The sequence below is a fragment of the Poecilia mexicana genome, unplaced genomic scaffold, assembly GCF_051168715.1.
Source record: "Poecilia mexicana isolate PSO_F unplaced genomic scaffold, ASM5116871v1 scaffold_22, whole genome shotgun sequence".
In the NCBI taxonomy this organism is placed as follows: domain Eukaryota; kingdom Metazoa; phylum Chordata; class Actinopteri; order Cyprinodontiformes; family Poeciliidae; genus Poecilia; species Poecilia mexicana.
Genome location: NW_028263391.1, coordinates 14,432,219 through 14,459,932, shown reverse-complemented (window position 1 = coordinate 14,459,932; position 27,714 = coordinate 14,432,219). Strand labels below are relative to the sequence as shown.

The 27,714-nt window shown below is 39.2% G+C and overlaps 3 protein-coding genes across 7 annotated transcripts; all 3 read left to right on the top strand.

Annotated features, from left to right (window-relative positions):
* The first annotated feature begins 1,514 nt into the window (after positions 1 to 1,514).
* On the top strand, positions 1,515 to 8,964 carry LOC106918201 (myotubularin-related protein 9). Of its 2 annotated transcripts, XM_014987764.2 has the most exons (11): positions 1,515 to 2,078; positions 2,387 to 2,443; positions 2,790 to 2,898; positions 3,010 to 3,135; positions 3,965 to 4,138; positions 4,915 to 5,132; positions 5,216 to 5,377; positions 6,910 to 7,051; positions 8,182 to 8,402; positions 8,494 to 8,645; positions 8,735 to 8,964. In XM_014987764.2, the coding sequence occupies exons 1-11, from the start codon at positions 1,894 to 1,896 to the stop codon at positions 8,833 to 8,835; spliced, it is 1,647 nt and encodes a 548-aa protein (XP_014843250.2). In that variant the 5' UTR covers positions 1,515 to 1,893; the 3' UTR covers positions 8,836 to 8,964. The 2 variants fall into 2 exon arrangements, with proteins under 2 accessions (XP_014843250.2, XP_014833754.2); XM_014978268.2 differs by lacking the exon at positions 2,387 to 2,443 and having other exon boundaries at positions 1,516 to 2,078.
* A 729-nt stretch (positions 8,965 to 9,693) lies between these two features.
* tdh2 (L-threonine dehydrogenase 2) lies at positions 9,694 to 14,550 on the top strand. Its single transcript, XM_088002541.1, has 8 exons — positions 9,694 to 10,769; positions 11,356 to 11,398; positions 11,474 to 11,544; positions 11,637 to 11,786; positions 11,865 to 12,037; positions 12,905 to 12,995; positions 13,091 to 13,360; positions 13,871 to 14,550. Exons 1-8 carry the CDS (start codon positions 10,577 to 10,579, stop codon positions 14,014 to 14,016), a joined length of 1,137 nt encoding a protein of 378 aa, XP_087858667.1. The 5' UTR covers positions 9,694 to 10,576; the 3' UTR covers positions 14,017 to 14,550.
* A 651-nt stretch (positions 14,551 to 15,201) lies between these two features.
* srrm1 (serine/arginine repetitive matrix 1) lies at positions 15,202 to 27,589 on the top strand. 4 transcript variants are annotated; one of them, XM_014987769.2, is made up of 17 exons: positions 15,202 to 15,331; positions 15,936 to 16,025; positions 17,691 to 17,813; positions 20,336 to 20,506; positions 20,733 to 20,827; positions 20,981 to 21,193; positions 21,285 to 21,476; positions 21,564 to 21,683; positions 21,836 to 22,008; positions 22,140 to 22,220; positions 23,888 to 23,974; positions 24,179 to 24,314; positions 24,445 to 24,531; positions 24,613 to 25,086; positions 25,181 to 25,388; positions 26,483 to 26,656; positions 26,757 to 27,589. In XM_014987769.2, the coding sequence occupies exons 1-17, from the start codon at positions 15,311 to 15,313 to the stop codon at positions 26,865 to 26,867; spliced, it is 2,556 nt and encodes an 851-aa protein (XP_014843255.2). In that variant the 5' UTR covers positions 15,202 to 15,310; the 3' UTR covers positions 26,868 to 27,589. The 4 variants fall into 4 exon arrangements, with proteins under 4 accessions (XP_014843255.2, XP_014833746.2, XP_087859010.1 ...); XM_014978260.2 differs by having other exon boundaries at positions 21,800 to 22,008; XM_088002884.1 differs by lacking the exons at positions 15,202 to 15,331; positions 15,936 to 16,025 and adding an exon at positions 16,109 to 16,139 and having other exon boundaries at positions 21,800 to 22,008.
* Positions 27,590 to 27,714: the final 125 nt, after the last annotated feature.

Here is a 27,714-nt window from a genome sequence, read left to right as displayed (position 1 = left end):
AATCAAAATTGTATTTTTTTTTTTTTTTATTTATCTCGACTTCCCAAACGGATTTAGGGCTAAGATATTTGTGTTTGCACGTGAAACTCTCAGGATTTATATAGTTGGTTGACTAAAAATTGTGTGGCACATCTTCAGATGGTGAGACACCTGGAGGCCATTTATATAGCTGCATCTGTTATAACAACAAATGTGTTGTTTTATTTGTTTATGAAAGGATGAAATAAAATACCAGTCTTGTGTTTTTTTTATTATCATATTTTAGAGCTTATTGTATAGTAATGAAATACATCACATGTGTAGTGGTGTTTTTTTGCAAAATAGCATAAAATAAGGCTGGATTGTGTATTTGGGATATTAGTTAAAATTTTCCACTTCTAAATCTGTCCTATGTCTGTAAAACTAAATAGAGTCATGCGCGTAACCTCTGCATTTACCATTGTATTTTACATATGTTTTCATTCCTTTGTGTTGAAATCCTTTCAATAATTCTTTATTTATTTTTCATATATGGGGAAGTTATTTTCTTACTTTAAATCAACTTATTTGCATGTGTAGGATGAGACAAAAACCAATTTTAATTGACTTTGCACAAAAAATAGAAATCCGTCCATCCATTCATATGCTTCAAGAGTCTAATTTGCACATATGTAATAGGTGAAAAAAACACTATTGGGGTTCTTCTGTTTAACACTACACCAAACATTTTGAAACTCAAAAAAATATCTTGTATTTGTTATGATAGATGAAAATATTGGCAATTGTGTTCACAATGGGGGAAATATATAGCAATTGACATACATTATGTCTGAAATCTTTAAAAGAAAGCACGTCCCAGGGAACCAGGGAAAATAAAATGATGTTTTGTGGCTTTTGCAGGTACAGACAAGCTGTATTTAGAAAAGCTAGAGCAAAATCACTCTAATCCTCTAAACTAATCTAATCATTGTAAAAGTCTTAAACTCTTGACCAAAAGCAAAGATCTGTAATCTGTGGATCCAGAGACATAAGTGGCTCCTTGGACCTGCCACAATGGCTCCTAATATGTTTGGCTAAAACTGACAAAGAACTATCTATTTTTTTAAATAGATTTAATAAATACTTTTTTAACAGTGATTCAGATTTTCTATCATGGAATAACTGAGGTGAATTTCATAGTTTTCCACAAATAACATTCCATGTAATAAAATGAATCCATCCTAATTTTGAATGAAAAGATTGATGTTTTTCTCTATTTTTAGTTTATTTATAGTTTCTAGAGGAGACACTAAAAATAGAAAAAAGTGCTTTACAAATTTCCTACTGTCAATATGTATTAACAATTGTCTTATTATTTTTTTTATGACCGTGTAACATTTGCTCTAAAGTTTTGTTTGACTGAGGGCAAAATTGCCTCTGGTTCACGTTGCAAAACCCTGGCCTACAGCTAACTTTTGTTGCCTTGTGGTGCCACATGGTGGCCGTTTAATGTATTGCATTCGCACCTCAGCTGCCTCTCAGTTCGAAACTGAACTGAACTTAACTTAAATGTCACATCATACTGGGTCGCTTTTTTGTCTCAGGAAACGCGCACTTCCGTCTTTTGTTGCCTCAAGTAACTCATTTTCCATTTCCACACTAGACACCAGCTTAACAAGTAGTTACAGTAAAAGGTGAACCCGCATTTGGTTCAGCTATGTTCAGGCAAATATGAAGTTTCTTCTATTTTTAGACGCCTTATCGTCAAACCAGCAGCGCAACTGCAAGACAGCCCAGCTGGCTCTGAGTACAGAAGAGGAAGCTTGCTTTCATTTTCTTAAACAGAGGCGAGTAGGTGATTTGAAGTGAAGTGCGGGGGGTAGAAAGAAGAAAAGTTCGTTTCTTTGAGGGTTTTTCTGAAGTCTGAGTCGGCTGATGGAGTTTTCTGACCACATCAAGACGGCCAACGTGGAGGATGTTGTGCTCCGTCAGCCGCTGCACCCACCGAGCAGAGGGACCCTGTGCATCACCGGTCACCACCTGCTATTCTCGGACAGGGAGGAGGGAAGCTCCAGGCAGATTCTGCTTCTGCTCAGGAATATCGATGCCATTGAGAAAAGGTGAGATTGAGGAAAGCGTCCAGACCAGCGAAACTTTACTGATTAAAGACACAATTTCTCATCACCTACTTGACTTATTAGAATAAGGACTTGAAACGAGCATGTTGGTTTCATCTATTCTTCATTCCTTGCAACTTGAATCAGACTGTTAAATCCCTCTAATATACCAACTGATCACTTTGCCGTCGACTTGGAGTGGCATTCAGAGTTACTGACTTTTGCACTGCCAAGCTGATAAATGAACTAAACATAACTCTGTCATTTGATCCCACTATGTCTAATTCGCTTCCTTAAATCTGTCCAACCAGTGTGGAAAACCTTTTGGGCTATTCCGGCTTCCTCTCAAAAGCAGCCCACAGTGACAGGTTGGAAATTGTTGGTGTTGCCATGTGCCTGCTGTGTTCTGCCTCTGCTGAAAAAGGAAATTTCCTAACAAAATTGCAGCCTCTCTATGCAACTTGCTGCTGGCCACATGCTTCACTGTCCCCTGTGCCTCCTGCTGAAGCTTGGTTTCAATGCCTTGTGAAAGTATTTCTGAAACCACTTGAAACTATTATGGTTCACTGACTAAGAGAAGCACACCTTCAGAACAACCATTGTTGTTTCCTCTTCTGCTGCAAGTCGGGCAAGGAATCCTTGCATTCGTGGAAGCAAAAGCATCCACCAATGCTTTTAGAAGTAACATGTGTGTACTTACTTTTACATGCACAGGACGCCTGGATCCTCTGGGACAATCACCATCAAGTGCAAAGATCTGCGCGTGCTTCAGCTGGACATCCCAGGCATGGAGCAGTGCCTCAACATTGCACACTCGATTGAGGTATTTTTACAGTAATGCCTTAACAAAAGCAAAGGATCAGTATATTTTGCCCTGAATTGTTACATTCTTGGATTACAACATTTAGCAGCCATCTTTCTTTTTTTCCTGCAGACCCTGTCCTGTCTGGACAATGTGTCGGAGATGTATCCTTTCTTTTACAGGCCCAATGACCTTAGCCTGCGGGAGCAGTGGGGTCTCTCGACCCCTGAAAAACACTACACTCAAATTAAGGAACTTGTAAGAAACTATAAAGCTCTTTATATTTGCCTAACAAAAGTTAAGTAATAAAGCATGACACAAAAGCTGTAAAAAGTAACCATGTTTTTTTCAACAACGATCCAGCAGGCATATGACAGGAAAATGCCAGGGAGGGTGGACGTAAAGGTCACTTTTCAGGATATCCCTGTTGCTTAGCTGTCATTTGTTTTCCCCTAACGTCAGAATGTGCAAACACACAGCTTGAGTTCATGTCTTTCTTTGGGAATAGCATGTCGCCATGACGAAGGGTTGGGTAATAATTTTAATTGTTGGAAGTGTTTAATGAGCACAGGATTCTTCAAGTAGGTGGAATGTATGTGTCAGGGTGGCCTGGTTACTGGGAGGAACTTACTGGAATTTGCATGTCAAGGCATTTCGTTTTCATTTTATTCTTGTTTTTTTTTCTGTTCATTGTTTGAAGCCTTTCTGCAACACATTCCAAATAGTCAAATTTACTGTTATCTATATATCTTGGGCATGTTAAAGACCATATATATTGTTTAACCACATTCTGACTGACTTTTGTTAAAGTTTTTTTATAAGGCCTCTCAATGAAATGCAGTGTTTTTCAATGTGCTACTTTCTCCAAGATAGCCTCTAGATTAATTTGTCAAGCTTTTCCGTCATTGAGTTGTTAGATGTGACCTGATAACTTACTATATTGAGCAACAGTCTTTTTCTGTTCAAACTTCCTGTAGCATAATTTAATTGAAGATGGTCTTGAGCTGCCCTTCTAGGCATTCTAGCAGATTTACGGTTTATTCAGCACTTTCTGACCATATACTATGTCATCTTTCTTTATCTTCAGCATAAGAAATGGAGGTTGAGCAGCGTGAACAAAACCTACTCTGTGTGCCCTTCCTACCCTCCGGTAGTCATTGTTCCAAACAGCATCGATGATGAAACGCTGAAGAAAGTGGCCAAATTTAGGCAGGGTGGCCGCTTCCCTGTCCTGTGCTACTATCATCGAAAGAATGGCATGGTAAAGGGGATCGTGCTTTTGAGATTATCCGACCCTCTTGAACTTTCTTACAATTTTCTTCCATTTAAAGGACAAACTTCAATTTATTTTATTAAGGTTTCATGTGACAGACAGTGTAATTCACGGTTGTGGAGCGGAAAGAAAAACAGATATTGTTATATAACAACAATTAGAAATGCTCGGTGTACGTTCGGATTCATCTTAGTATAATTCCAACTGTTCTGCAGAGGCCTGAGAGGGGTGTTAGAGAGCAAAATCATGAAAACCAAGGAACACAAAAGACAGATCACAGGGAGAAATGTGGTTTTAGTTTGTGAAATATTAGCCTAAAGTTTCAACCTCTCACGGATCACTGTTCAAATCAGGATCCAAAAAATGGAAATAGTATGGAAAATTTACTAACATACCAAGGCATGACCATCCAAGTAAACTAAAAGACAACTGTTAGGTGAGTAGATAAATATGTTCTTTATGAAAATTGGCAAGAAGAACGTCATTGTGTTTTATAGAGGAGATAGGGAAGACCTGATGTAAGGTTTTCCAATTACACTGTGTCTAGTAGACACAGTGTCCAACTCGGAGGGGGTTAGACAAAACCAAGTCCCACTTTTCAGATTTTTATCTGGAAATAGCAAGTATGAAAACTATCACACAAAATCCCAATAAAACAAAGTAAAATTTGGGATTGTAACCTGTCAAAAGGTGGAAAGGTTCACGGAGTATGAACACTGTACAAGCACCGTTTTATTTCTAACCTGCGTTCTGTATTCACTCAGGTGATCATGCGCAGCAGCCAGCCGCTGACGGGTGCCAACAAGAAACGCTGCAAGGAAGACGAACTCCTCCTTCAGGTTGTGATTGAGGACTCAGATAAAGGTTTCATTATTGACACCCGTTCAAGTCAGCAGGTTCAGCAGGCCCGGATGACAGGCGGCGGCTTTGAGTCCAAATCGTGCTACAGCCGCTGGAAGAGGCTTCACAAACAGATGGAAAGGTTTGTGTGTTAGTATGTTAGTAACTTTGCAGATATTTCTCCCAGAGCTAGCTTCTCAGTCTTCTTTGCCTCTGTGTGTTCAGGGGTAAGGCTCTGCAGGAAAGCCTGATTAAACTGGTGGAAGCCTGCGGAGATGAGTCCCACAACGTGGACCGCTGGCTCAGTAAGCTGGAGAATTCAAAATGGCTGTCTCACGTCCAGACTGCTCTGTCCGCAGCTGGCCTGCTGGTAGAGTGTGTGGAGAGGTAAGAGCAACACCCACAGTACATTTCCGTGACGAGATTACACCGGGTGGGCACATAAATTTGCATAATAACAACTTAATAAACTTCAGTTTAATAAGCATTTAGTAGAGTAAACAAGCATGGCAACTGGGCAACGATAAAAAGCAGAATAAATATAAAAAGATGAAACTTCAAATCTTTTTTTTATTGCTCAAGTACTAAAGAAACATAAAATTTGTAATTTCTATTAGCAGATATTATTAAAAATAAAAGCACTAAAGGAGCCAAATCACACAAAGATTTGGGGGGAAAAAAATATAATGAAGAAAGAATATATGTGTCTTGTACCCAAACTTCCAAAACATGCTACATTAAGGAATTAATGCATATGACTCTTTTTAATAGACTGTAGGGCTGTTGTAAACGAATATTTTAGTAATCGAGTAATCTATCGATTATTCTTACGATTAATCGAGTAATCGGATAAAAAAAAATTCTAAAATGAAATGTTGGTAAATCTGGCATAATACCGGTGTTACTATCAGATATCAATATCAGTCCAATTTTTCATATTTGAGCATCCCTAACAGTTGCTTTTTTGTAGTTTCGAAAACTAACCTGTAACAATAATAGCTCACTTTCTAAGTTAACCAGAAGAAAAGTTATAGAAAAATCTGAAATTATATTGAATGTAATAACAAAGAGGCAGGCTCACAAATATGCTTATAAAAATGTCTACAATCCAGCTTTTAGTTTATGTATTCATCTTCAGTGAGTTTAATAGATTAATTAAACTCACCTTGCCACCTAACCTGTCACGCTTTGGGTTTGAAAATACGGGAAATGCCGCCTGGAGTGGGAGGAGAGGGCCAATGAACGAACGTAAGATGGGGTGGAGGGGAGGAAATAGACCAGCGGACTGACGAACCGTTAGACCGGGGGACGAACACGGGGGGAAGCAATACGGGATATTTACGACACCTTCACTGGTCACACTCAGAAACTCATCTACCAGCCATGTACGATGCGCTCCGCCACCCGTTTCTTCAGACCGGGATATGAAATTTATTGTGCGGTTCGTCGGTAAAGCTACATTTACACGGTAAGCATCAGCTACTCAGCCGCCCGCCCTGTTCAGGCTATCCGCTCACCTCAGCGCTCTTCCCGCCGTTCGCTTTCAACCAGCAGCCCCGGAGGAGAAATGCTGCCGTACTCCAGGCATTCCCCCAGTCATTTTAAGGATGCTTATTGGTTCCCCAAAAACGATAAAAAGTCGGGCATTATCATCAATCAATAAAATCCCCACGGGCCAATCTTGAAGATTGGACTTTATGCCGCTGAGACTTAGCTTTTGTCAACAACTCAGAGGCGGAAGTGAGAGCTCCGCGCAACGCAAATGAAGTCCCGCCGGAACACGGTGCGCTAACTAATAAAACATAAATTAACGAAGCTTCGAGGCAGGTAAATTTTCCTCGAGGAATTTTAGTAATCGAGGTACTCGAATCATTCGAGGAATCGTTTCAGCCCTAATAGACTGTATTGTTTTTGTTCAGGGACGGTCATTCAGCGCTGGTCCACGGCTATGAAGGTACAGACTGCACTTTGCTCATCTGCACTCTGGCCCAACTCATCATGGACCCGACCTGCCGCACGCTGGAGGGTTTCCTGGCTCTCCTGGACAGGGAGTGGCTGCAGGTGGGGCTACAGTCTGTATGAGAGAAGAAATGGGGTTCAGAGCATTGTTTCCTTATTTATTTTTTATTTTTCCAGTGAAGTGAAGCGTTTTTAGTGGGTCACATTTTTGTGAAAATATAATAGTTCACGAAAATAACCCCCAACTAAAATTGGAAACAAGATAGCGCCTTGCAAAACTTTTCACACTCTATGAGATTTTTCACATTTTGTTGAGTTACAACCAAAAAAAACCATCTCCCATTACTATTGTTGAGATTTTACCAACTAGTACAAAATTGTGAAGTGGGAAGAAAGTTATTCTTGTTTTTTTTTTTTTTTTAATTGTTGCATTTCATCCCCAACCTATTGTCTCAATGTAAAACTTTGCAGAAGTGGTTTAATTGCAGTTCCACCTACAAGTCATGTGGGGGTGGGGGATCTCTGCAAGTTTTTATTTCTACTCAAACCATGATAAACATTCTTGTACCTGGTGAAGAAAAGCATTCCCTCTGCATTACGCTGCCACCCCCATGTATTGCTGTGGTATATTGGAATATTGTTTTCTGGCATACAGTATTTTACATGGTGTACTTAAAGTTAAATTGTAGTCCTGTCTGATCAGAGCACCTTCTTTGATATATTTGCCGACTCACTAATATGGCCTATAACTTCTTATGGCTTTCTCTCAACAATAACTGTCTTCTTGCCACTCTTCCACTGTTACGCCAGTTTTCTGAAGTGTAAAACTAACAGTTATCCTGTCAAATGATTCTCTCCATTGAGCTGTAAATATGCCAGAGTTACTATGGCCCTCTGGTGGCTTCTCTGATTAATGATCTCCTTTCCTAGTCTAAAACGGCTTTCCGATGCCAAGTTGTGTGAAGCTTTTTCCATTTGCAGATGATAGAATGAACAGTGCTCCTTGAGACGTTTAGAACACCGTTTAATGACCCAACCCTAACTGAAACATTTCGTCAGCTTCAGACTCGAGCTGCTTTGTTCCTTTACACTTCATGACGCTGTCTGTTCAATCATTTTCTCTCAAAAACCTGTGAACTCTACGTAGCACAGCTTACGTCGAGGCAGAAATTTCTGGTTTTTGCAAGACACCATGTTTTCCTGTTCAATTGAGTGCGTGGCCCATCCTACAGGCAGGACATCCGTTCCAGCAGCGGTGTGCCCATTCAGCCTACTCCCACGCTCGCCTCCAGCAGGAGTCTCCAATCTTCCTGCTGCTGCTGGACTGCGTTTGGCAGCTGTGGCGTCAGTTCCCCCTGGCGCTGGGTTTCTCTGAGGCGCTGCTCCTCAGACTGGCAAATGAAGTCTACGCTTCAGACTACGGCACGTTTCTGTGCAACAATGACCAGGAAAGGTCAGTTCGACACCGGCGGGTTTTTCACTCGACACAGGTTGCAATGCAGAGCTCATCAGTGTTTCTCATTGAAACTAACAATCACTTTCAGGTGTGCCCTAGAAGTGAAGGACAGGACTCACTGTTTGTTCCAGGCCCTGCTGAGGCCGCCTGAGCGGGATTACTACTCAAACCCTCTGTATGAACCCAACGAGCTGGCAATCTGGCCCTCAGTTCACCCACAGTCCCTGCAGCTCTGGAGAGGTGAGCTGAAGTCCGATTAATCATACCACTTTAGTATTACGGATTCTGGTACGTATTACATGATGGTGATGCTTTGATTTGACCCCCAGGCTTTTTCCTGAGGTGGACGCAGCAGGCGCGACATCTTGAGGCAGTTCAGGAGGAAATAAGGAGCATGGTCATTGAGTGGCACAGGGTGACACAGAGGTGACACCCCTGCAAAGAAATTAGGATTTGAAAGAGAAAATTATTTCACAGAGGCATATTTTAATGTTTTCCATGTTTAAATGTACTGGGCTTTTTTTCGCCTTCATAAATGTTGATCCTTTTTTTCTAAGAATTGAGTGTTGTCGTCATTTTTGTATTTATTTTTTTTTTCTTAGAATTTTATTTTAAAAAATTACAGATCATTAATACTGATTATTATGAGACAGTATTGGATTAAAGCGTCTGGTAATTATTAATACCTGCCTTAGTACAATGTAAGAGCAAATATATTTATTAAACTTTCATCAAATCTTCACGTAATGGGTTTTTAGTATTTTAAGACATGAGATTTGAGTGTTTTCCTTTTAATAGCAGCTCATGACCAGCTTAACTACTACAAAATATAGTTATTACATTACAATATTTCCTTCATGCCTTGTGGTCCTCAGAGTGAACAGCTATTTCCATGTGTATATGTGGGGGTGATGGTAAATTTGCATATAAACAATTTAATTGGACTCTAGCATGCTGTTCCATACTCTGGCATCGACTGGTGAGCCTGTGTGGGTTTATGACTAAACATATATGTAACACAAATTAACAACAAAGGAGTAAATATTAATTGTTAGGTTTTGACCCTATGTTGGGATTGATTTTAATTAATCATCTTCATGTTAAAGTGCATGTTATCCATTGCTGGCAATATTGCACGTAAGACTTTAGCAATTGTTGTGACAATAATGGTCTTGAATAGACATTAGCAGTGTTCTGCAACAATTAGCAGAACATGTTTAGTGCCAACTTAATCATGGTACTAAACATGTTATATATATATATATATATATATATATATATATATATATATATATATATATATATATATATATGTTTTATTTATATGACCTAAATGCTCAGTAACATTGAAATTAATGCCACATGTCAGACTGTAAAATAACAACCTAGAAGTGAATTAAAGCTGAATTAAAAGTAACAACAGTGGAATGTAAGAAATGTGGTGATTTGTATTATTTTAGAGTTCTTCTACGCCTTAATAACAGTTTTCTAAATTCATGTTATGAACGTAGGTGGACATGAAGAGCCAGTTGGAAACATGCATAACAAATAACAATACATGTATTCCACTTTTATTATCCCAAAAGACAAATAAAAAAAATAGGGAGAGAAACGTAAGTGAGGTTATCACAGTTCATTCATAAAAAGGATATATAACCACACACATTATATAGTAGAAGGATATATGAGAGACACACCTCGCAGTCCTGTTAAGCTCAGCTAAACAGTCTTCACAATGCAAATCCCTGTGCGCAGCAAGTCAGCATGTTTGTCCACACGGAGCTTTGCAGGCTGGAGACTGTAGTCCTGTGCAGTCGGGAGGCACAGGCCGCTGTGATTACACAAAGGTGGACCAGAACCACATCGCCCAGCATGTCTCCCCTCACCTGCACGCTTAGCCAGTGGTTACTAGGAGATTTAAAACCGATATTCTAGAACACACAAATGCAGTCTTGCAATCTTTCGATTTCTAGTTTTGTCGTGAGGAGCTGTTGTGGATTTACCGAGTTGCATCAGCTGATTTTGAAACCAAAAGTCACCTGTCGGGGATTTCTGAGTTTATCTGCATAAAGGTAATTTCTGTCTTCTGTTTCTGATGTGTAAGTAACTTAACTATGATCATCACAGTAATGAATTTGGTATTTTAACTTTCCTAAGGACTGGTACTGAACATGCAGCCTGGCCTTCAGGTGTGTATGCCCACCACTGGGTTGCTGGGCCTCCTGTGCCGAGGCTGCCTCAGCAGGGCGCAGAGTGGCCCCAGTCGCAGCTTCAGCTCTCTGCCCAGAAAGATGACTAGGTGGAACAGTCAGGAGTCCTGCAATGCTGATGCACCTCAGGAAAACCCGCGTGTGCTCATCACAGGTGAAGACGATTTCCAGCCTTTATTTGCTCACAATTACTTATATCTGGTGGACATTGAACATCTCTGAATTTAAATATGTTTTGCACACCATTCCACTGTCTTCTGTCGTTGGACATGAGTTGTTACAGTGAGACCAGAGAGCTGTGCTGATGAGCAGCTAGCGAGCGAAGTAAAAGGAAGAATTCCCCGGATCTTTTCTAAGCAAATTCGAGCAGTCACGTGAAGAATTGTGGTGGTTTAAGGATGAAGGGCTGGTGTTGTTGAGGGATTGTTGTCAAAAGCAGAACACGAGAGACATGTGGACTTTGTTTTCATTCTGCGCTTGCAGCAGGACCCTGTTTTGACTCATCACAAAAGAGTGGAAACAGACAGTGTTTGTGAGATGAAAGGGAGGAGAATAATAGGCTTGGGTGACTTTTTGTTCTGTAACAAAGCCTTGGGACAAACGAAACCCTTTTTTTTGCCATCGGCTCTTGTGTGTCTTCTAAATGCATTTACAGCCAGTTGATCATCGATGTACCAATGTCTCTATATGTTTGTTATTGTTTTCTTGAAGAGGTAAAATATACAAATATCTCTGTGCAGGTGGTTTGGGGCAATTGGGAGTGGGGCTTGCTCAAATGCTTAGGTAAGTTCTCCACAAACTTTTTGTATCTCAAAATTAAAATGTTTGAAATTTCACAAGGAGTGTATTAATATCCAGGAACCAGTATGGGCCGGAGAGTGTGATCTTGTCTGACATCAAGAAGCCCCCGGCTCATGTTTACACCAGTGGTAAGGAAAAAGTAATTCAGTTTTCCCCTTTTTCTGATGTGTTTTTATCCTTGACTTGTTTCTTAGTTTCCACTTTCTGATTATTTTTGTAGGGCCATTTGTGTATGCCGATGTGCTGGACTACAGGCACCTCAGAGAACTGATCATAAATAACCGCATTACTTGGCTGGTTCACTACAGCGCTTTGCTTAGTGCTGTGGGTGAGGCTAACGTAGCGTTAGCACGAAAGATTAACATCACAGGTCGGTTTTGATGTTCGCGGTTTTCCGTCTGTCCAGGTTTTAAGCTACCCCTCTCTGAGTTTCTGTTGCCCCTTCCAGGTCTACACAACGTTCTGGATTTGGCCCTGGAGAACTGCCTTCGCCTCTTCGTCCCCAGTACCATTGGGGCATTCGGTCCTTCTTCTCCCCGTGACCCCGCCCCTGACCTTTGTGTACAGCGTCCTAGAACCATCTACGGTGTCTCTAAAGTGCATGGCGAACTGATGGGGGAGGTAAGGTTTAAAAACACAGGCATAGATTGAACCTCATAGTGAGGAAATACAGAGTCTTACGTAAGCATTTATGCTGATACAACTTTTTCACATTTTGTCACGTTGCTGTTTCTGTGAAACACCAACAAAAAGAAATGCATCACCATGACATGGAAAGAAAATGATGTAATAGTGTAAAAGACTTTTGCGAATAAAAATTTTAAACAGGTGCTGTGCATTTGTATTCAGCCCACTTTATTTTGAGACCCCCAAATAAAATTGAGTGTGCAACCAATTGCCTTTAGTTACCTCTTAAATAAGGTATGTAATTTAATATCAGTATGGATATAACCATTTGTGAAGGCTTAGTGAACAAACAGTATCATGAAGATCAACGAACTCAGCTGACAGAAGAGAGGATGAGGTTGTTGTGAGCAAGGTTAGATTATTAAACAGTATCTAAAGCTTCAGATATCTCATAGCGCTCTGTTTAGTCCATCATCTATAAATGGAAAGTGTTATGCAAAAATTTTAGTTTCTAGATGAAACTGGTAGGCAGAAATCTCTAAAGATTTACAACTGCAATTGCAGAATGGAGTGGTTCTACAAGGTATTGATACAAGAAGGCAGAATACAAATGCATGCCGCACTTTTCAAAATGTTTTAGGTAACAGGATGGTTTACAATTTTTTTTTACATTGCAAATGTATATATAATTTTCTTATGCACTACTTTTTGTTGATCTATCACTTAAGATTCCAGTGAGATTGGAGTTTTTGGCTGTATTGCAACAAAAGGTGGAAACGTTCTAATTTCAGGGCGCAGATGTCTGAATATTTGTACAACCCGCTAATGGTAAAAACCCACTAACACATTATTTTTCTCTAGTATCTCCATCATAAATATGGCTTGGACTTTCGCTGCCTGCGTTACCCTGGTGTAATATCAGTCAACACTCCTCCTGGTGGAGGAACAACAGGTATTACTCACCTCACAAGAAGTCGTATTCAGCGCAGTTCCATGGCGATAAGCTAGATGTGGTTGACTAAAACCTTTGGGCTTATGTTATTACAGACTACGCAGTTCAGATCTTCCACGACGCTCTCAGCACAGGTCACCATGAGTGCTACTTGCGACCTGACACCCGTCTTCCCATGATGCATATCTCTGACTGCCACCGCGCCACGGTAGAGTTTATGCAAACTCCAGAGTGCCAGCTGTCTCTGCGCACTTACAACATAGCCGCCATGAGCTTCACACCAGAGGAGGTGGCCCAAGAAATTCGCAAGCATCTCCCACACCTTAAAGTCACCTACAATCCAGACTCAGTGCGCCAAACAATTGGTATGGTTTCTTTTTACTGCTATGCAAACATAATGTAACATAGAAAAGCAGTTCTGTATTTATATTACATACAAAAAGTAATTTGTGTAACTCATCGATGTGTTGATTTAATTTATTTTTGACAAGTTATGTTAAATGAATCACAACACATGTCACAACAAATGCCATTTCCAGGCATTAGCAGATCCTAATCCTGAGGAAACATACAAAGGACACTCCAACAGAACCACAATGCCAAATGCTGGAAGGTGCACAAAGTTAATGGCATCAACAGCTCCATTATACACAATCTGCTATGAGATAAGAGAAACAAAGCAAGAAGGTTAAATTATTTATGGCATTCCAGGTGATGTGTTAACTAGTGTGACGGTTTCTGAACCAACAGGTTTTTCAGTCCTGGATAGCCCTTAATTTTATTTACACCTTCTCCCAAGCTCTGTGAAGTTAAAGAGTGAACTCCTACTGCTAACATATTCTTGCTGATGAAATCATTTTGTGTAACTTTTGCAGCTGACAGCTGGCCTGTGAGATTTGACGACTCCAACGCCAGGAGGGATTGGGGCTGGGCACCAGCCTTCGGGCTCGAGGAGCTGGTGGAAGACATGCTGCGCTGCGTCAGAGACAAGAGGACCAGAGAGGGATTTCCTGTCAGCTAGCAGTTCCTTTTTTGGCAGCTGATAGACAAATGCTTCACCACCGGCTTTTTCAACCTGCATTTATCAACAACTTTCTTTTACAAGTTGTTGATAAAGCAACAAAGCATCAGTGAACTCTTTTAGTCAGAACCTTTTAGTTCATAGTGAAACTTGCTCAGTCTACTTCAGGGAATCATACACTGTTGAAGCTTTTTCACATTTGTTTTTTGTCTTGTCATAAGCATCACTTTACACATCAGAAAGTTGCCATAAATAACAGAAAGGAAAAAAAACACACACATTGTTATTTTTAAGGAACAGAAATCTCTAAATGTTATGTTTCCTGCATGCAACAACACAATATTCTATTTCAATATATATATCTTTTTTACAATAGACCAGAGGCAACCTTTAGAGTTACAAAACTGTTGTTTGCCAGAATATTCTGGTATGGCCACTCACCTAACTCTGGACCGCTTACCACATTGTTCATTCTGGCTGCCTTTAAAACACTCTTATGATATCAAAAATAAAGCTACTTGATGTAGAATCTGACAGGAGGTCGTTATTTATTTATTTGATTTTTTGCCAGAGTTGTGTTTGAATGACCATCATCAACCTTTAATCACTTTGGAGAATAGTGCATGGAAATGTTGTGTATGCTGAACAGTTACCATAGCATGGACGGATAAAACAAAATTGTGTTTTACTCTATCTATAAAAATGAGAATTACGCTTTACATTCAGATGTAAATTATATAAAAAATAATAATTTGAACATTTGAATTTGTAAACTCTTCAAAATTGAAATAATGTATATGTTATTCTTTAATTATACTTTTTTATACTTTTATACTGTAATTATAGTTATACATTTAAGAGGGATCTAGGTTTTCTCACAGAATGCTCTGTTTTTAGCTCCACCTATCTTTCCATGAACTCTGGCAAGCTTCACCGTCTGTGATAAACAAAAATATCCCCACATTATTATGCTGCCACTACCACGTTTCAGAGTGGTAGTGGCACATAAATATTTTTAAAAAAGGTCCCACAAAGGTACTATGTGATCGGGCTCCTAGTCTAAGATTCTTGTTGTCTTGCTGTGAAACGATACTCGTAGTAAACAGTGTGAATTTACGTAGATTTGCTTTCGTAACTTTCGTTCTCCAATACAGAATAGGAACTACTCCTCCAGCTGCAGTACCGGTTCCTTCCTCACGGGACGCACGTTTCATCCGGCTTCCCACTCAAGAGTTCAACCGGGCCGACGCACGTCCTTCTCCACTGCGCCTGAAACAATCGTATTTCAACAAAAATGGACGCGGGATTTTTCCGCGTAAGAGCTTTAAGCAAATAGCTAATGCGTTATCGCCGTTTTGGTTGGTTGCATGCTCATATATTGTTGATATTTGTCGTGAATATGGCGTGTGTGTTTAGGTAGGAGGCCATACTGTTAGAAGCAGTGCGGTCGTGGCTTCGTCTATCAACTGATGTCAAATAATTCGGGATTTCGTTATGGGGTTTCTTTGAACTGAGGCATCTTAGGAATGACTTAGTGTTTATATAACAAGTGTTTATTATAGTACTTCATCATTAAATGTTACTTTGCCGGTTTAAAACGTTTTTGGCTTATGTGTGGGTAATATTGCAGGAATTAGACCAGACCTTGGCTTAAGATGGCGCCTGGCCGGTGCGTCGCTAATGTTTCGACAAGCTATTCGCGAACACGTTTGCGCCGCTGTTAATTAGAAATGTTACACAATTAGAAATGTTACACCGGGGTTTGTTGACTTCTTGCTTACTAATGTCCCCTAATGTTCCTATCTTGTTTGTAATGTGACGACTACTACGAAACCTTTATCTTCCTGCTGGTGACTTAGCAACTGATCATCATGTGTGACCCAGATTGACTGAAAAATGTTTGCCTGTTTTTATTTTAGGGCACGAGTGCGGAGCAAGACAACCGTTTCAGCAACAAGCAGAAAAAATTGCTGAAGCAGCTGAAATTTGCAGAATGTCTCGACAAGAAGGTGGGCTATGTCTGACAACGAGCTTTATTATTAACATGGATGTTTATATTCTAAAACACAAACTTGTTGTGTTTTAGAATGTTTTAGACATTTGCAGAATGTCTCGACAAGAAGGTGGGCTATGTCTGACAACGAGCTTTATTATTAACATGGATGTTTATATTCTAAAACACAAACTTGTTGCATTAAAATTCCTCAAGTATTGGTTACACGAAAATGATTAAACCGAAGTTACTTCTGGAAACACGTGCATACTGGACTTCCTTGTCCAGTATGCATAAGGTTCTATTATATATTAGTATATGCATCATTTCAGAACATCATATTAACGTAGTTTACTAAAAGCATTACATTTTTATGTAATTTAAAGATTCTCTGAGATAAAGAAAACAAACAAATATTTTATATTTTAGATTATGCTGAATAAATTGCATGTTATCTTCTTTTTTGGTACAGTTTTTTTATTGCGGCACTTGTGGCCCATATAAACAAGTTGACGTTTAAAAAATATAAGCAATTTTGACCTCTAATCAGTCCAAAATAACTCTTTGAGTGACCTACTGCTACTAAGTCTTAATAGTTGCATAGCCAAATTTCCTTATAGGAGATTGTTGTAGGACTGTAGCAGTGGGCAAAAATCTCTTCTTGTTACATTTTCGGTAAAAGTAAATTAAAAATATTTACATGTATATTTTTTCACCTTGTTCTGCAGTAAGCACATAATCTTTTTCAGTTTTTAAACTTAATTAGATTTTCTGTTCTAAACTTTCAGAATGGAAAAGCTTAGAACTGACTGGAGATTAACCAATTGAAAACAATTAGTGTTAAATTTAAGACATTTTTAAAAGCAACTGCCCATATTTGATAATTAAATATGTTTAAATGACTTTTAAACATATTTAGAGTAGGGTTAGACAATAAATCAATAACAATCTAATTTGCGATAGACATGTGATCAATATAGATAATACATCTGATAGAATATTCGCTGAACTCCAATCCAGAACTACACAGATGCCACCAATACAACCCATTAGCAAGGTTGGTGGCATCGGCTAACTCACTCTTTGGTTACATAGCAACAACCTGTTGAGTAACTTGCAGTTTCAGGTTTCACCACTTTGCCTCATAACTGCTTATAAATAAAAAATAAAAAAAACACAGTGTGGCTATAAAACAGGAATGGTCCCACCACCAATTTGGCAGTATTTCAGATATTTAAAACAGAAATCAACTATTATTGATGTTGACTGATCTGAAACACTTGCATCTTAGGTTTTTCAGCCATATCTCCCAGCCCTACTTTGAAGTTAATATTTAAGCTGGGACATCTTAGTGTTCCAGCTGTACATGAACGCAGCATGTGCAGTTAAAAAAAAAAAAAAAAAATCCCTAATCATCAATGACATTCCTCCAAGTTGAATTTCATAACGTGTAGAGATGTGTGCATGCCATTTGGACATCAGCTGAATTTATCTGTTATGCTTACATTCACTTGAACATTGGTTCAAATGAGTTATTTAGTGAAGCGCAGAGTGAGCCATTTACCTTATTGTTGAAAAATATGTATGCTGACATAAGTTTACTTTTATAGTATTTATATATTTTATTAATATATTTGCTGTATGTTTACAATTCCACAACTGTTGCTTGTTCTTTCCGTAGGTGGACATGACCAAAGTGAACCTAGAAGTCATCAAACCATGGATCACTCAACGTGTGACTGAGATTCTGGGATTTGAGGATGATGTGGTCATAGAGTTCATATTCAACCAACTTGAAGAGAAGGTAAAGTCATTGTCTTAATGTTTTGTTGTTGTTTTTTTATTGAAAGAACTGTTTTTAATTTGAGGGTATTGTTAAGCCAGTAAGAAGGGACATGAACAAATATTTACAGATCCTAGTGACACTGAAATTGAATGGGTAAAGTAAAAATTGGTTTAAATCTGACTTGTGTTAAATTTCCATGTTTTGCTGTTTTGTGACAACATGCCTTTATTCAGCAGTCTTCTAATGATGATGTGATTTATGATTTAAAAGGCCTGAACCAATATGGATGTTATACCTTGCATCAGAAGTATAGCACCAACATCTAATTAGCTCTCTCCTGAGCCCAAAGTCTCTGAGCCCAACTCTCCCTTCATGGTGCAGTGTGTGTTTTGAGGTGAGTTGTATATAGGGATCATCCATATCATGCCAGTGAAAGACAAAACTGAACAGTACCATAATCATACTGTCCGTATGTACATATATAGTTTATAATTAGGCTGCTAAGTTTATATTTAACAATGTTACAGATGATAAAAGATAATACAGAAAAAGTAAAAGAAAATCTGTAGCTTGTTTCTTGGTATAATTATTTCTTTACTTTTCAAATCCTAAACTGAAAAGTATTGTCTCACTGACCCCCCTGATTGCAAGTTTCACCTTTAGCTTTTTAGGGTGGGGTCTGAAGTTGCACTTTTACCTACACCCTTCCATAGCTTAGTTTCCATCTAATTGTGAAAAAGAACATAAGCCTTTAAAAGTTCCTAAATAAAGTGTGAAGCAGTGTTGCTAGGGCCAATAGGGATCGCTATGAGTAGCCATAAGTTAAAAACTATAAAACAATGTTAAGGGAGGGAAAAAAACAGATCTTCTCACCTTAGTCATTAATTGGAGAAAAACTGAAAGTGAAACTGTTTGTAAAATGGTGTTAAGGCCATAGTAACCAATGACAAACTGGTGCCTTAAATTTTTTTCTAGCTCAAATTTTTACTAAAACCTTTACTACCTATTCAAGTTGACTTGCTTTCCTTTTTTAAGTTCTTAAATTTTTTTTGGATCAATTTCTCTCTTTTCAATGAACTTTTTATTGCACATCTTTAAATCCCAAAACTCTCCTTGTTTATAGATAAAAGGAAAGTGTTTTACATTTGCAAGTTGATAACTTCAACCACTGGAGGTCAGCAAAAAACAATTTTAACTACTAGAAACAATACTTTTCAGCTACATATCAGCTTACCAATGCACACATTCATTAAAAACTGTTTATCTGTTACATAACAAGCTTTAGTCTAAGAAGTTTAGTCTCAAATAACCCGATTTGCACTCCTGTCAGAATAAGCTACCCCCTTTTATTCCCCTCATACGTTTTTTGTTTAAAACAAGGAAATAAAACAGACAAGGTTTTTTTTTCGTATAACACAAATCTCTTGTGAAGTCTACTATTGGCTGGTTATCATTGCACACACATTTGCTTTTAGTAATAGAAGGCCAGTGTGAAGCAGAAACTCAAGTCATTAAATAAAAAATCCTAAATATTTTGATTACACCATGGAATACCCTTTGCAAGCATCTATGGATACTAGCCTTGGTTAGGACTTTGATTTTTCTACTGTGCTCAAATTCTTAGGTATTTATTTCACATGATGTTTGTTTTGACAGCAACATAGCTTTCAGCTAATGTTCTACTTTAAATTTTAGCTTGCCCTAGTTTTTTTATTTGCAGGGGTTGTGTTAAAAGCTAACTGTAAGATAATTACGTTTGCATTGTGGAAAGAAATTGTACTGTAATAGAGTTGAGATTATGATATGTCTCAATTTTATCTAGTTTGAATAAAAATATATTTTTTTGTGTAACTGTGTACTCATTATTGCTTGTTCGTCTCTTGCAATTTAGATAAATGATATAACATTATGCTCAAGGTGGTTGAGTCTCAAGCAGTAGGGAGGCGGAAGCCAGCCAATGGAGCTCCGTGCCCACTGATCCCACGGGACTCACTGAAGACACCGGAACTGTACTTGCTGTGTTGGGTTTTGATGCACTCTGTATTGTGCTTACTTGTTTAACCTCAGAACTATAGACTGTGGGGAGACTGGAAGAACTGGGGGTGGTTAGTGGCACAGGGATGAAAAGTAGCGGGGTAGCTCTGAGGAATACAAATAATCTCTCAAAAGATTGCGATAGGGTTTACTGGGATGTAACTGGGATTTTAAAACATTTTTTTGCATGCATTTTTATTACTAGATATGTCTCCCCTCAGCTAACTCACATTGTCAGTGCCAAGAGATTGAGTACAATACAGTATCTGAGTTAATCTTAGTTTTTTTGTGTGTACAATTCTAATAGTGAAACTCTGAGATGTTAAGTTTTGCTTTCAGAGCTGTACATGTTTTTGATAAGGCTAATTATAACTCAGGATTAGCTTAGACAGGGTTAGAAGGCAGGTCACCCCAATTCTGGGGCCCTGCCTCCCTCTAGATGTTTTCTTTTCAATTATTTAAATGGCCATATTTGTTTCTCTCTCCCCTTCATGTTTGTGTTGCAGCACCCCGACAGCAAGATGATGCAGATCAACCTGACGGGGTTCCTGAATGGGAAGAACGCCCGGGAGTTCATGAGGGACCTTTGGCCCCTGCTGCTGAGCGCACAGGAGAACATCGCTGGCATCCCCTCTGCTTTTCTGGAGCAGAAGAAAGAAGAAATCCGACAGAGACAGGTGATTATCTTCACAACGGAACAGCTCGGTGTTGTGGGGAATCTCAAATTTGAATAAATATCTTAACACGTCACATTAAAGCTAGTTTTTTTTATGTTACGCTTATCTGATTAAAACATTCCTGTAGAAATCTGGACAGAGGTGATCCAGTTTATCTCAGTATTTTACACTGACAATATTATTAAAAATCTTATACATCATTTTACATGTGATTCATATCTGGCAGATTGAACAGGAGAAGCTTGCTTCTTTGAAAAAGGTTGACCAGGATAAGAAGGACAAGGACACAAGAGAAAGGACTCGATCAAAGAGCCCAAGAAGGTATTTGTTTTCTCTTTTCCTTCTTTGGGCTTCTTTTGCTTTGTGTGTGAATTTGCAGACAGTTTTTTTTTGTTGTTGTAATGAAAGTTATCTGAATTTAAACATGTGGATTTGTCTCTGTATTGAATCTAATGTTACTGCGTGTCTGATAAGGTGGAAGACGAGGTCTCCAGGGAAGCGTGAAAGGAAGCGTAGTCCGTCGCGATCCCCAGTGCGCAAACCCAGCCCAGTTGTTGGAGACTCCCCCCCTCCACCTCTGATGCAGTCCAACACTAAAATGTCTCAGCAGCAGCCTGAGGAGCCAGACACGTCAGGAACAGGCCTGCCAGAAACCGTTGTCCAAGAAGCTTCGTCTACTGGGTTAATGTAAAACTCCCCTTTTTGTGTCAACTAGATTTGGCTTCTTTCTTCTTGCATACTTAAAATGTATTGATTCATTTGTCTTTTTTTTTTATAGTGACACAGTTGTAGAGTCAGTTAAAGCAGACTCTTTGACCGAAGTCAAAGAACCATCCCCAGAGAAATCGCTCAAAAAAGATGAAAGACCGAGGTCTCGTGAAAGAGAAAAGGAAACAAGGAAGGAAAGACCCCACCACCGCTCTCGCTCACGTTCTCACTCTCGTTCTCGCAGGCGACGCTCCCGGTCTAGGTGATGCTTTCTCTTTTTTTTGCAAAAATATCACAGAAACAAATGTCGAAAACGTGTAATAAAATTGTGTTCTCTCTACTATATCAGATCTTACTCCCCTCGTAGAAGACAAAGTCCCAGAAGGAGAATGTCTCCCCGTCGGAGGAGTCCCCCTAGACGTGGCCCCACCGGCTCCAGGCACAGACACCGGCGGTCTCCTGTTCGCAGGTCAGTCACACCTTCACAGACGCATTGGATATTTAAAGTCCCCGAAGATTAACTTAATTAGATTTGATCTCATTTGATTAGGTTTCCCTAAATTACTGGAAATATGTTAATTTTAGGAGGCGTTCCCGTTCTGCTTCATCTTCTGGTAGCAGCTCCTCAGGGTCACGTTCACCTAAGAAACCTGTGAAGAGAATATCTACCACGCCGCCCCGGAAACAGCTCCATCGTCCTGGTGCTTCTGTAAGCCCAGTTGGGAAGGACAAACGCTCGCCGTCTCCCCGAGCCAGGAGAGGCCGGGGCTCCGCTTCCCCGCCAAGATCATCAGGTAAGACCTTCACCTCTTGTTCTGCTGAGCAAACTTTTTTTTTTTTTACTACAGTCAGACTATTTCATCCAAACATCTTCAGGTTTCAGTTACAGTGAATGCATGTTGAGATTTGAATCTGTCACTTTCAGGTGTAAAGCGAAAACCTGGAGGAAGGGGAGATTCTCCATCTGACTTTGTAAAGGCCAGAACCTCTGAGGGGTCTGAGTCAGGTAAGAGTTTGTCGTCTTTAAGAAAAAAATAAAATACAACGACCAGCCCTGGACTATAAATGGGTTTTTAAGAAAGGACTGGTGTGGAAAGCCATTGAGTATATATATTTTTTTACATGTCTGTATACTAAATTGCTGATCTTCTGACAGTTCTACTAAACAAGTGTTCCTTCAAACATATTCTGTAATTTATGAATATTTTTTTTATTTCTATTGAAGCCCAGTGATTCTTATCTTAAACTAGAGTGAATGATAAATTTAATATTGGTTCCAAAAAATGGTGCTAAAAACATTTTGGATTGGTTTTTGGTTACTATGGCCACACCTCTAGCTTCTGGTACTGAGATATCACTAGAACCAGTTTAGCACTGGTGGGGAAAAAATACAATTTGTCTAAAAATGGCAAACATGCTATATTACCTTGATTTAATGTACACCTCTGCTGCTGTTTACCTCAATAATAAATCATGATAATGTACAGTAATGCAGTTTGAAAAGGTGAGTTGTGAAAATGCTGTATAAAGTTGCAAATCGTCATCAGTAGAGAACATAAATGACAATTGTCACACCAAAGAAACTGTCCAGGTGTTGGAGAGCTTTAGGTCCAAAAAATAGCAAATAGCAGAAGATTTAGTAAAGGTTTACTTAAGAATATTTTTTGTAAAGTTTTAATTTGCTAACTTGATCCAAGTTTTGTTGTGAGTATACAGAAATGTGTCGAAGTTTAATACATCTTGACCCTTTTCATATTTTGCAACCACAATCTTCTGGGTTTTGTTTTTTTCTTTCTTTTGGTTGGGATAAACAAATGCAGAGCAGTGCAGTATTGTAAAGAAAAAAATAATCATTCATGATCTTCAATTTTTATAAATATAGATATAAAAAGTTTAGTGTGTTTTAATATTCATCCCTCTTCTTTACTGAGGTACTCTTATTTACATCTAAATAGACTACACAAGTGTGATATTTGATCTCTTTTTAGATGTAGAAATTTAAAATTGAGTTAGATTATAAAATAATATTCCAAGCTCTGAGCATCTCATAAAGCACTATTTAATTGGAATGGAAATTATGGCCCAGCTTTAAGACAGTGAGAGAAGGGGTGGGCGGTATGGACCTTTAATTTTTTCATTGAATGCTCTCATGGAGAAAATTGTAAAAATCTATTGGTTTGAATTTATTTTTATATAAAAAAGAAATCCAGATTCCTATCATAAGAAATTAAAAATTGTCACTGTGGCAGTAAATGATCCAAAATGCCTTTCTTAGGCCCTTGGTAATGCTGGAGGACCTGCAGAGATTCATGACTGGTGAAAAAATCTGTTTAAGAATTCCCCTTTACAATTCTTAACTAACTTATATGTTTCATAAAATCCTTCATAGTTTCTGGTAGTAATGTGTCAAAATGGGGAAAAGGTCAAGGAGTATGAACACTTTTGCAAAGCAGTGAATTTACAAAGTTACAAAGTCGGTTTATTGAACAAAAATAGATCCAGTCATACGGTATAACTCCATAATTGAGTCCAGCACCTCCCATATTGTTATATTGCACCATATTCTGACAAAGCCAACTGTGAACGCTGTTAAGTACTTTCTGTAACTCTTCCTTGGCACTCTGTCCATGGCCTTGCTCACACTGATCAGACGCTCAATGCTTTACATTTCAGAGGAGGATAAAAATGAAAAAGGGGCAACAGCAGATTCGGTGCAGCAGCGACGTCAGTATCGCAGGCAGAATCAACAGTCCTCTTCAGGTTAAGAAGCGTTTTTGTTTTTCCACGTTATTTTTTTCACCCTTCTTTCTAACCGAGTCTCCTTCTGTCATCTTGCCTCCATCGTCTCATGGACTTTAGAAGCTGTGTCCTTGTCCCAACCTTGGTGTTGTTGTTTTTGTCTTTTCAGCAAGTCTTAAAGCCATGAGAAAAAAAAAAGTTAGAATTTTGTTTTCTTTCTTTCAGATTCAGGATCTTCCTCCTCAGAAGATGAAGGACCTAAGAGGTCAGCAGCAGGGCCAGGCGCCAGAAATGGTGAAGTAAGGAGGAAACGCAGCCGTACGCCTTCACCTCGTAGGCGACATAGAGATCCCTCCCCGAGGTTGGACAACTTGATTTTTAAACAACTAGATTATTTGATAGTGATTTGTTCTGCATATAATTTTCATATTTTTCCTAATGTGAAGTAAAAAAAAAAACAAAAAAAAAACAATTGACGCTTGTACCTTCAGGAGGAGACGTTCTCCATCTCCTGGACGCAGACGTCGCTCTCCTTCTCCCCCTCGACGTCGTAGATCTCCCTCCCCTCCCAGACGCAGGTATAATCTTGCTACTGATGAAGAACGTTAGCATTTAATATTTGAAAAACTGGTTTGCTTTATAAATGCGTTTCTTCCCAGGTCTCCTTCCCCTCCTCCCCGCCGTCGCTCTCTGTCCCCCAGACGATATTCTCCCCCTATCCAGCGCCGCTACAGCCCCTCACCTTTGCCTCCACAGAAGAGGAAGCTGTCCAGTTCTCCCACGAAGCGCTTTTCTCCAGGCCCTAAGCGACGCTCCTCCAGATCACCTAAACGTAGAAGCTCTCCCGCACAGCGGCGACGCTCGCCTCCTTCCTCCTCGTCTCCCCCGAGACATAGAAGGAGCCCACTGTCTGCCAGGCCGAACAGGGACACCCGATCCCCGGTCATGTCTGCTAGACGCCTCTCCCCCTCCCCCGCTAACCGAGGTCGCCCTGTTCGGCGGTCCACTAGTCCCCAGAGACGCTTTGATTCGTCCAGCACGTCCCCCTCTGCCCAACGAAGACAGCAGTCCCCTCCACATAGCAGTAAGCTCATTCGTAGGGTGTCTCGCACCCCAGAGCCGCGTAACAAAAGGTGACTTCAGGACATGTTTCCATCAGATGCAGATTTAATGTCGCTTTTCAATAGCCTCTAAATTTCTTTATTTCTTTTTGTTTTTCTTTGATAGAATCTCTCCCAGTCCGAAGCCTATAAGAAGAGCTTCGTCCAGATCCCGATCGCTTTCCCCTCAACCGGCAGCTCAGAAACGTCCGGCCCCGGCTCTGGCCCCGGCCTCAGCTTCCCCGTCACCTTCCCGCTCCGCCAGCGGGTCTCCACCTCCTCCTCCCCCGGCCAAAAAGGCTACCAGTGGTTCTGGCAGTCAGTCTCCCAGCAAGGTTTGTCCAGTAGTCGCTTCTCAATAAACTAGAATATCATCAAAGCTCATTTATTTTATGCAGCATCATAAATGCCACGTGTGTATTTCTAGTCATTTTGATTAACAGCTAATGAAAAGTTTTTAGAAGTATGAAGATCAGTTTCTTAAAACTAAATTGAGAGGCTCTGAATTTGAGCTGCTTGATGACAAATGTTAATCCTCCACAGTCTGTTCTGATTTGAGGAGCCATGTCATCTGCTGGTATTTGTCTGAATTCTTTGATCAAAACCACAACTGCACCACCAAAATATTTAAAGGACTTCGTGCCTCTCTGCTGAGTTTTGTGAGGATTCTGATTTCATTCTCCAGCAGGAACTGGAGTCCTGATGCCTGCTTTAATGACTGTGATGTCATCTAGCTTAATTTTTCAGCCTTCTGATCTGAATTAAACCCCATAGAGAGTTTACTAAGTCTTAAAAGGAAGATAAGACACCAGAGTTAGTGATGTGGATGAACTGAAGGCCAGTATTGAATACGGTTGTCACAAAATTTGACACTCCACCATTTTAGATACTGAAGTAACCTTTTCTGAAGTCGTAGGATTCTTTCTAATAAAGAGCAAAGGGTTGTAAACTGTTACTTAAGATGTGTAACAGTATGCTTACTGTGCTGCTAATACACTGTAATTATTTTATCTAGGAAATAGATTTTTTTTTTCCTTTTACAATGTAGACCTCATAGACAAAATACTTCAGATCAGTCATCTCCAGATAAACTCGCCATGTTAGTGGATTTTTAAACTTCACATTTAAACTGATAGTTTGGACGAGCCTCGGCAAATGGCGGCAGGGTTTAGTTGTCTGTTTAGCCAAGTTTGTATTTTTGATTTTTTTTTTTTTTTTGGTATTTCATATCTAATTTTCTGTGTAAGAATTCAATTTTTAAATACTAAAGTAATTTCACATTTTGATACTTTTTAATTTTCTCAGATGCACCTGTCCTTAAATTTATGACAGAAAAAGGAGCTCATGACTTTGACAAAGTTCAATTCTATGACGTAAGCGAGGTTACATTTACATTAATCATAATGTAAACATCTATCTGTTTTTTCAGAATTCAGATGTTGATGGTGGTGGAAAGAAAAAGAAGAAGAAGAAGGAAAAGAAACACAAGAAAGATAAGAAGCACAAAAAGCACAAGAAGCATAAGAAGGAGAAAAACAGTGCTGCTGCGACCGGAGACGTCCAAGAGAGTCGACCTGCAGAGGAAGACGGCGATTCGAGAAAGGTAAAGGATTCTTTTGTAGTTTTTTGCGCCGATATTCTTTGGCATGATATCAAAATAATTTTTGGTAAATTTAAAAGAAGATGCATTAATCTTTGTGCAGGAATCGGAGAGCGAAGTCGATGACGCCTTAGACGATCTGGAAAAGCACCTCCGAGAAAAGGCACTGCGCTCAATGAGGAAGGCCCAGATGTCTCCTTCAGAGATGTCCTGAAACATGAAGCTTTTGAGTTTTCCTTTCACTTTTCATGTTTGTCATCATCCTAGGTTCAGCTTTAGAATGTACAAATTGTTGATTCTTGAATCTTGTTTCTTTTTACAGGTTTGGTACATTCTGGAAAGTGAGTTTCTTTAAGAAAAAAAAATGGATCCATTAGATAGTTTATCTAAACTGTAAAACTTGTGTTGTCAATACTTTGAGATTGTTAAACAGGAGAAATTTTTAATTTCATAGGTTTGAGTTGGGCAGGTTAATGATATGTTGATGTACAGTAGATCATTTAAGAAGCGATTGCATGTTCAGTGATTACCTCTGATGTGCATGGACCACTGACCATATGAAGAGCGTAGGGAAATAACACCATACAATAAGAAACTGTTACTAATGTCTTTTCCCAGTGGAAGCTGCGTCAACGTCATGTGCAGCTGAAGAGGCTTTAACAGAATATCCTGTTTCATATTCTAACTTAACTGGTGTTGGATCATTTAACCTGCTTTATTCTGACTTTGAAATTGTCTTATTTGAAAATGAAAGCAATTTGATGTGAAACATGCTTTATTTTTTTTTTTTTTCTAAATTGATTGATATGCAATTTATGTTGATGCCCCTGACCTGTGCTAATTTCTGTGGGACTGCTATAGTGTATGATTTGTATTTAGTAACCTTTTCTCTCGTCATCCTGTCATCCTTTCAGAATTAAACCTTTTTTTAAGACACAGCGTAAACCTTTCTGTTTAAAACTAAATTTTGTCACTCATGTTTATCTACTAAAGAAGTATGACTGGCAAAGTGTAAAGCAAAGCACAGCTCCAAAAGTTTTGAAAAGTTATAGCACAAAGAT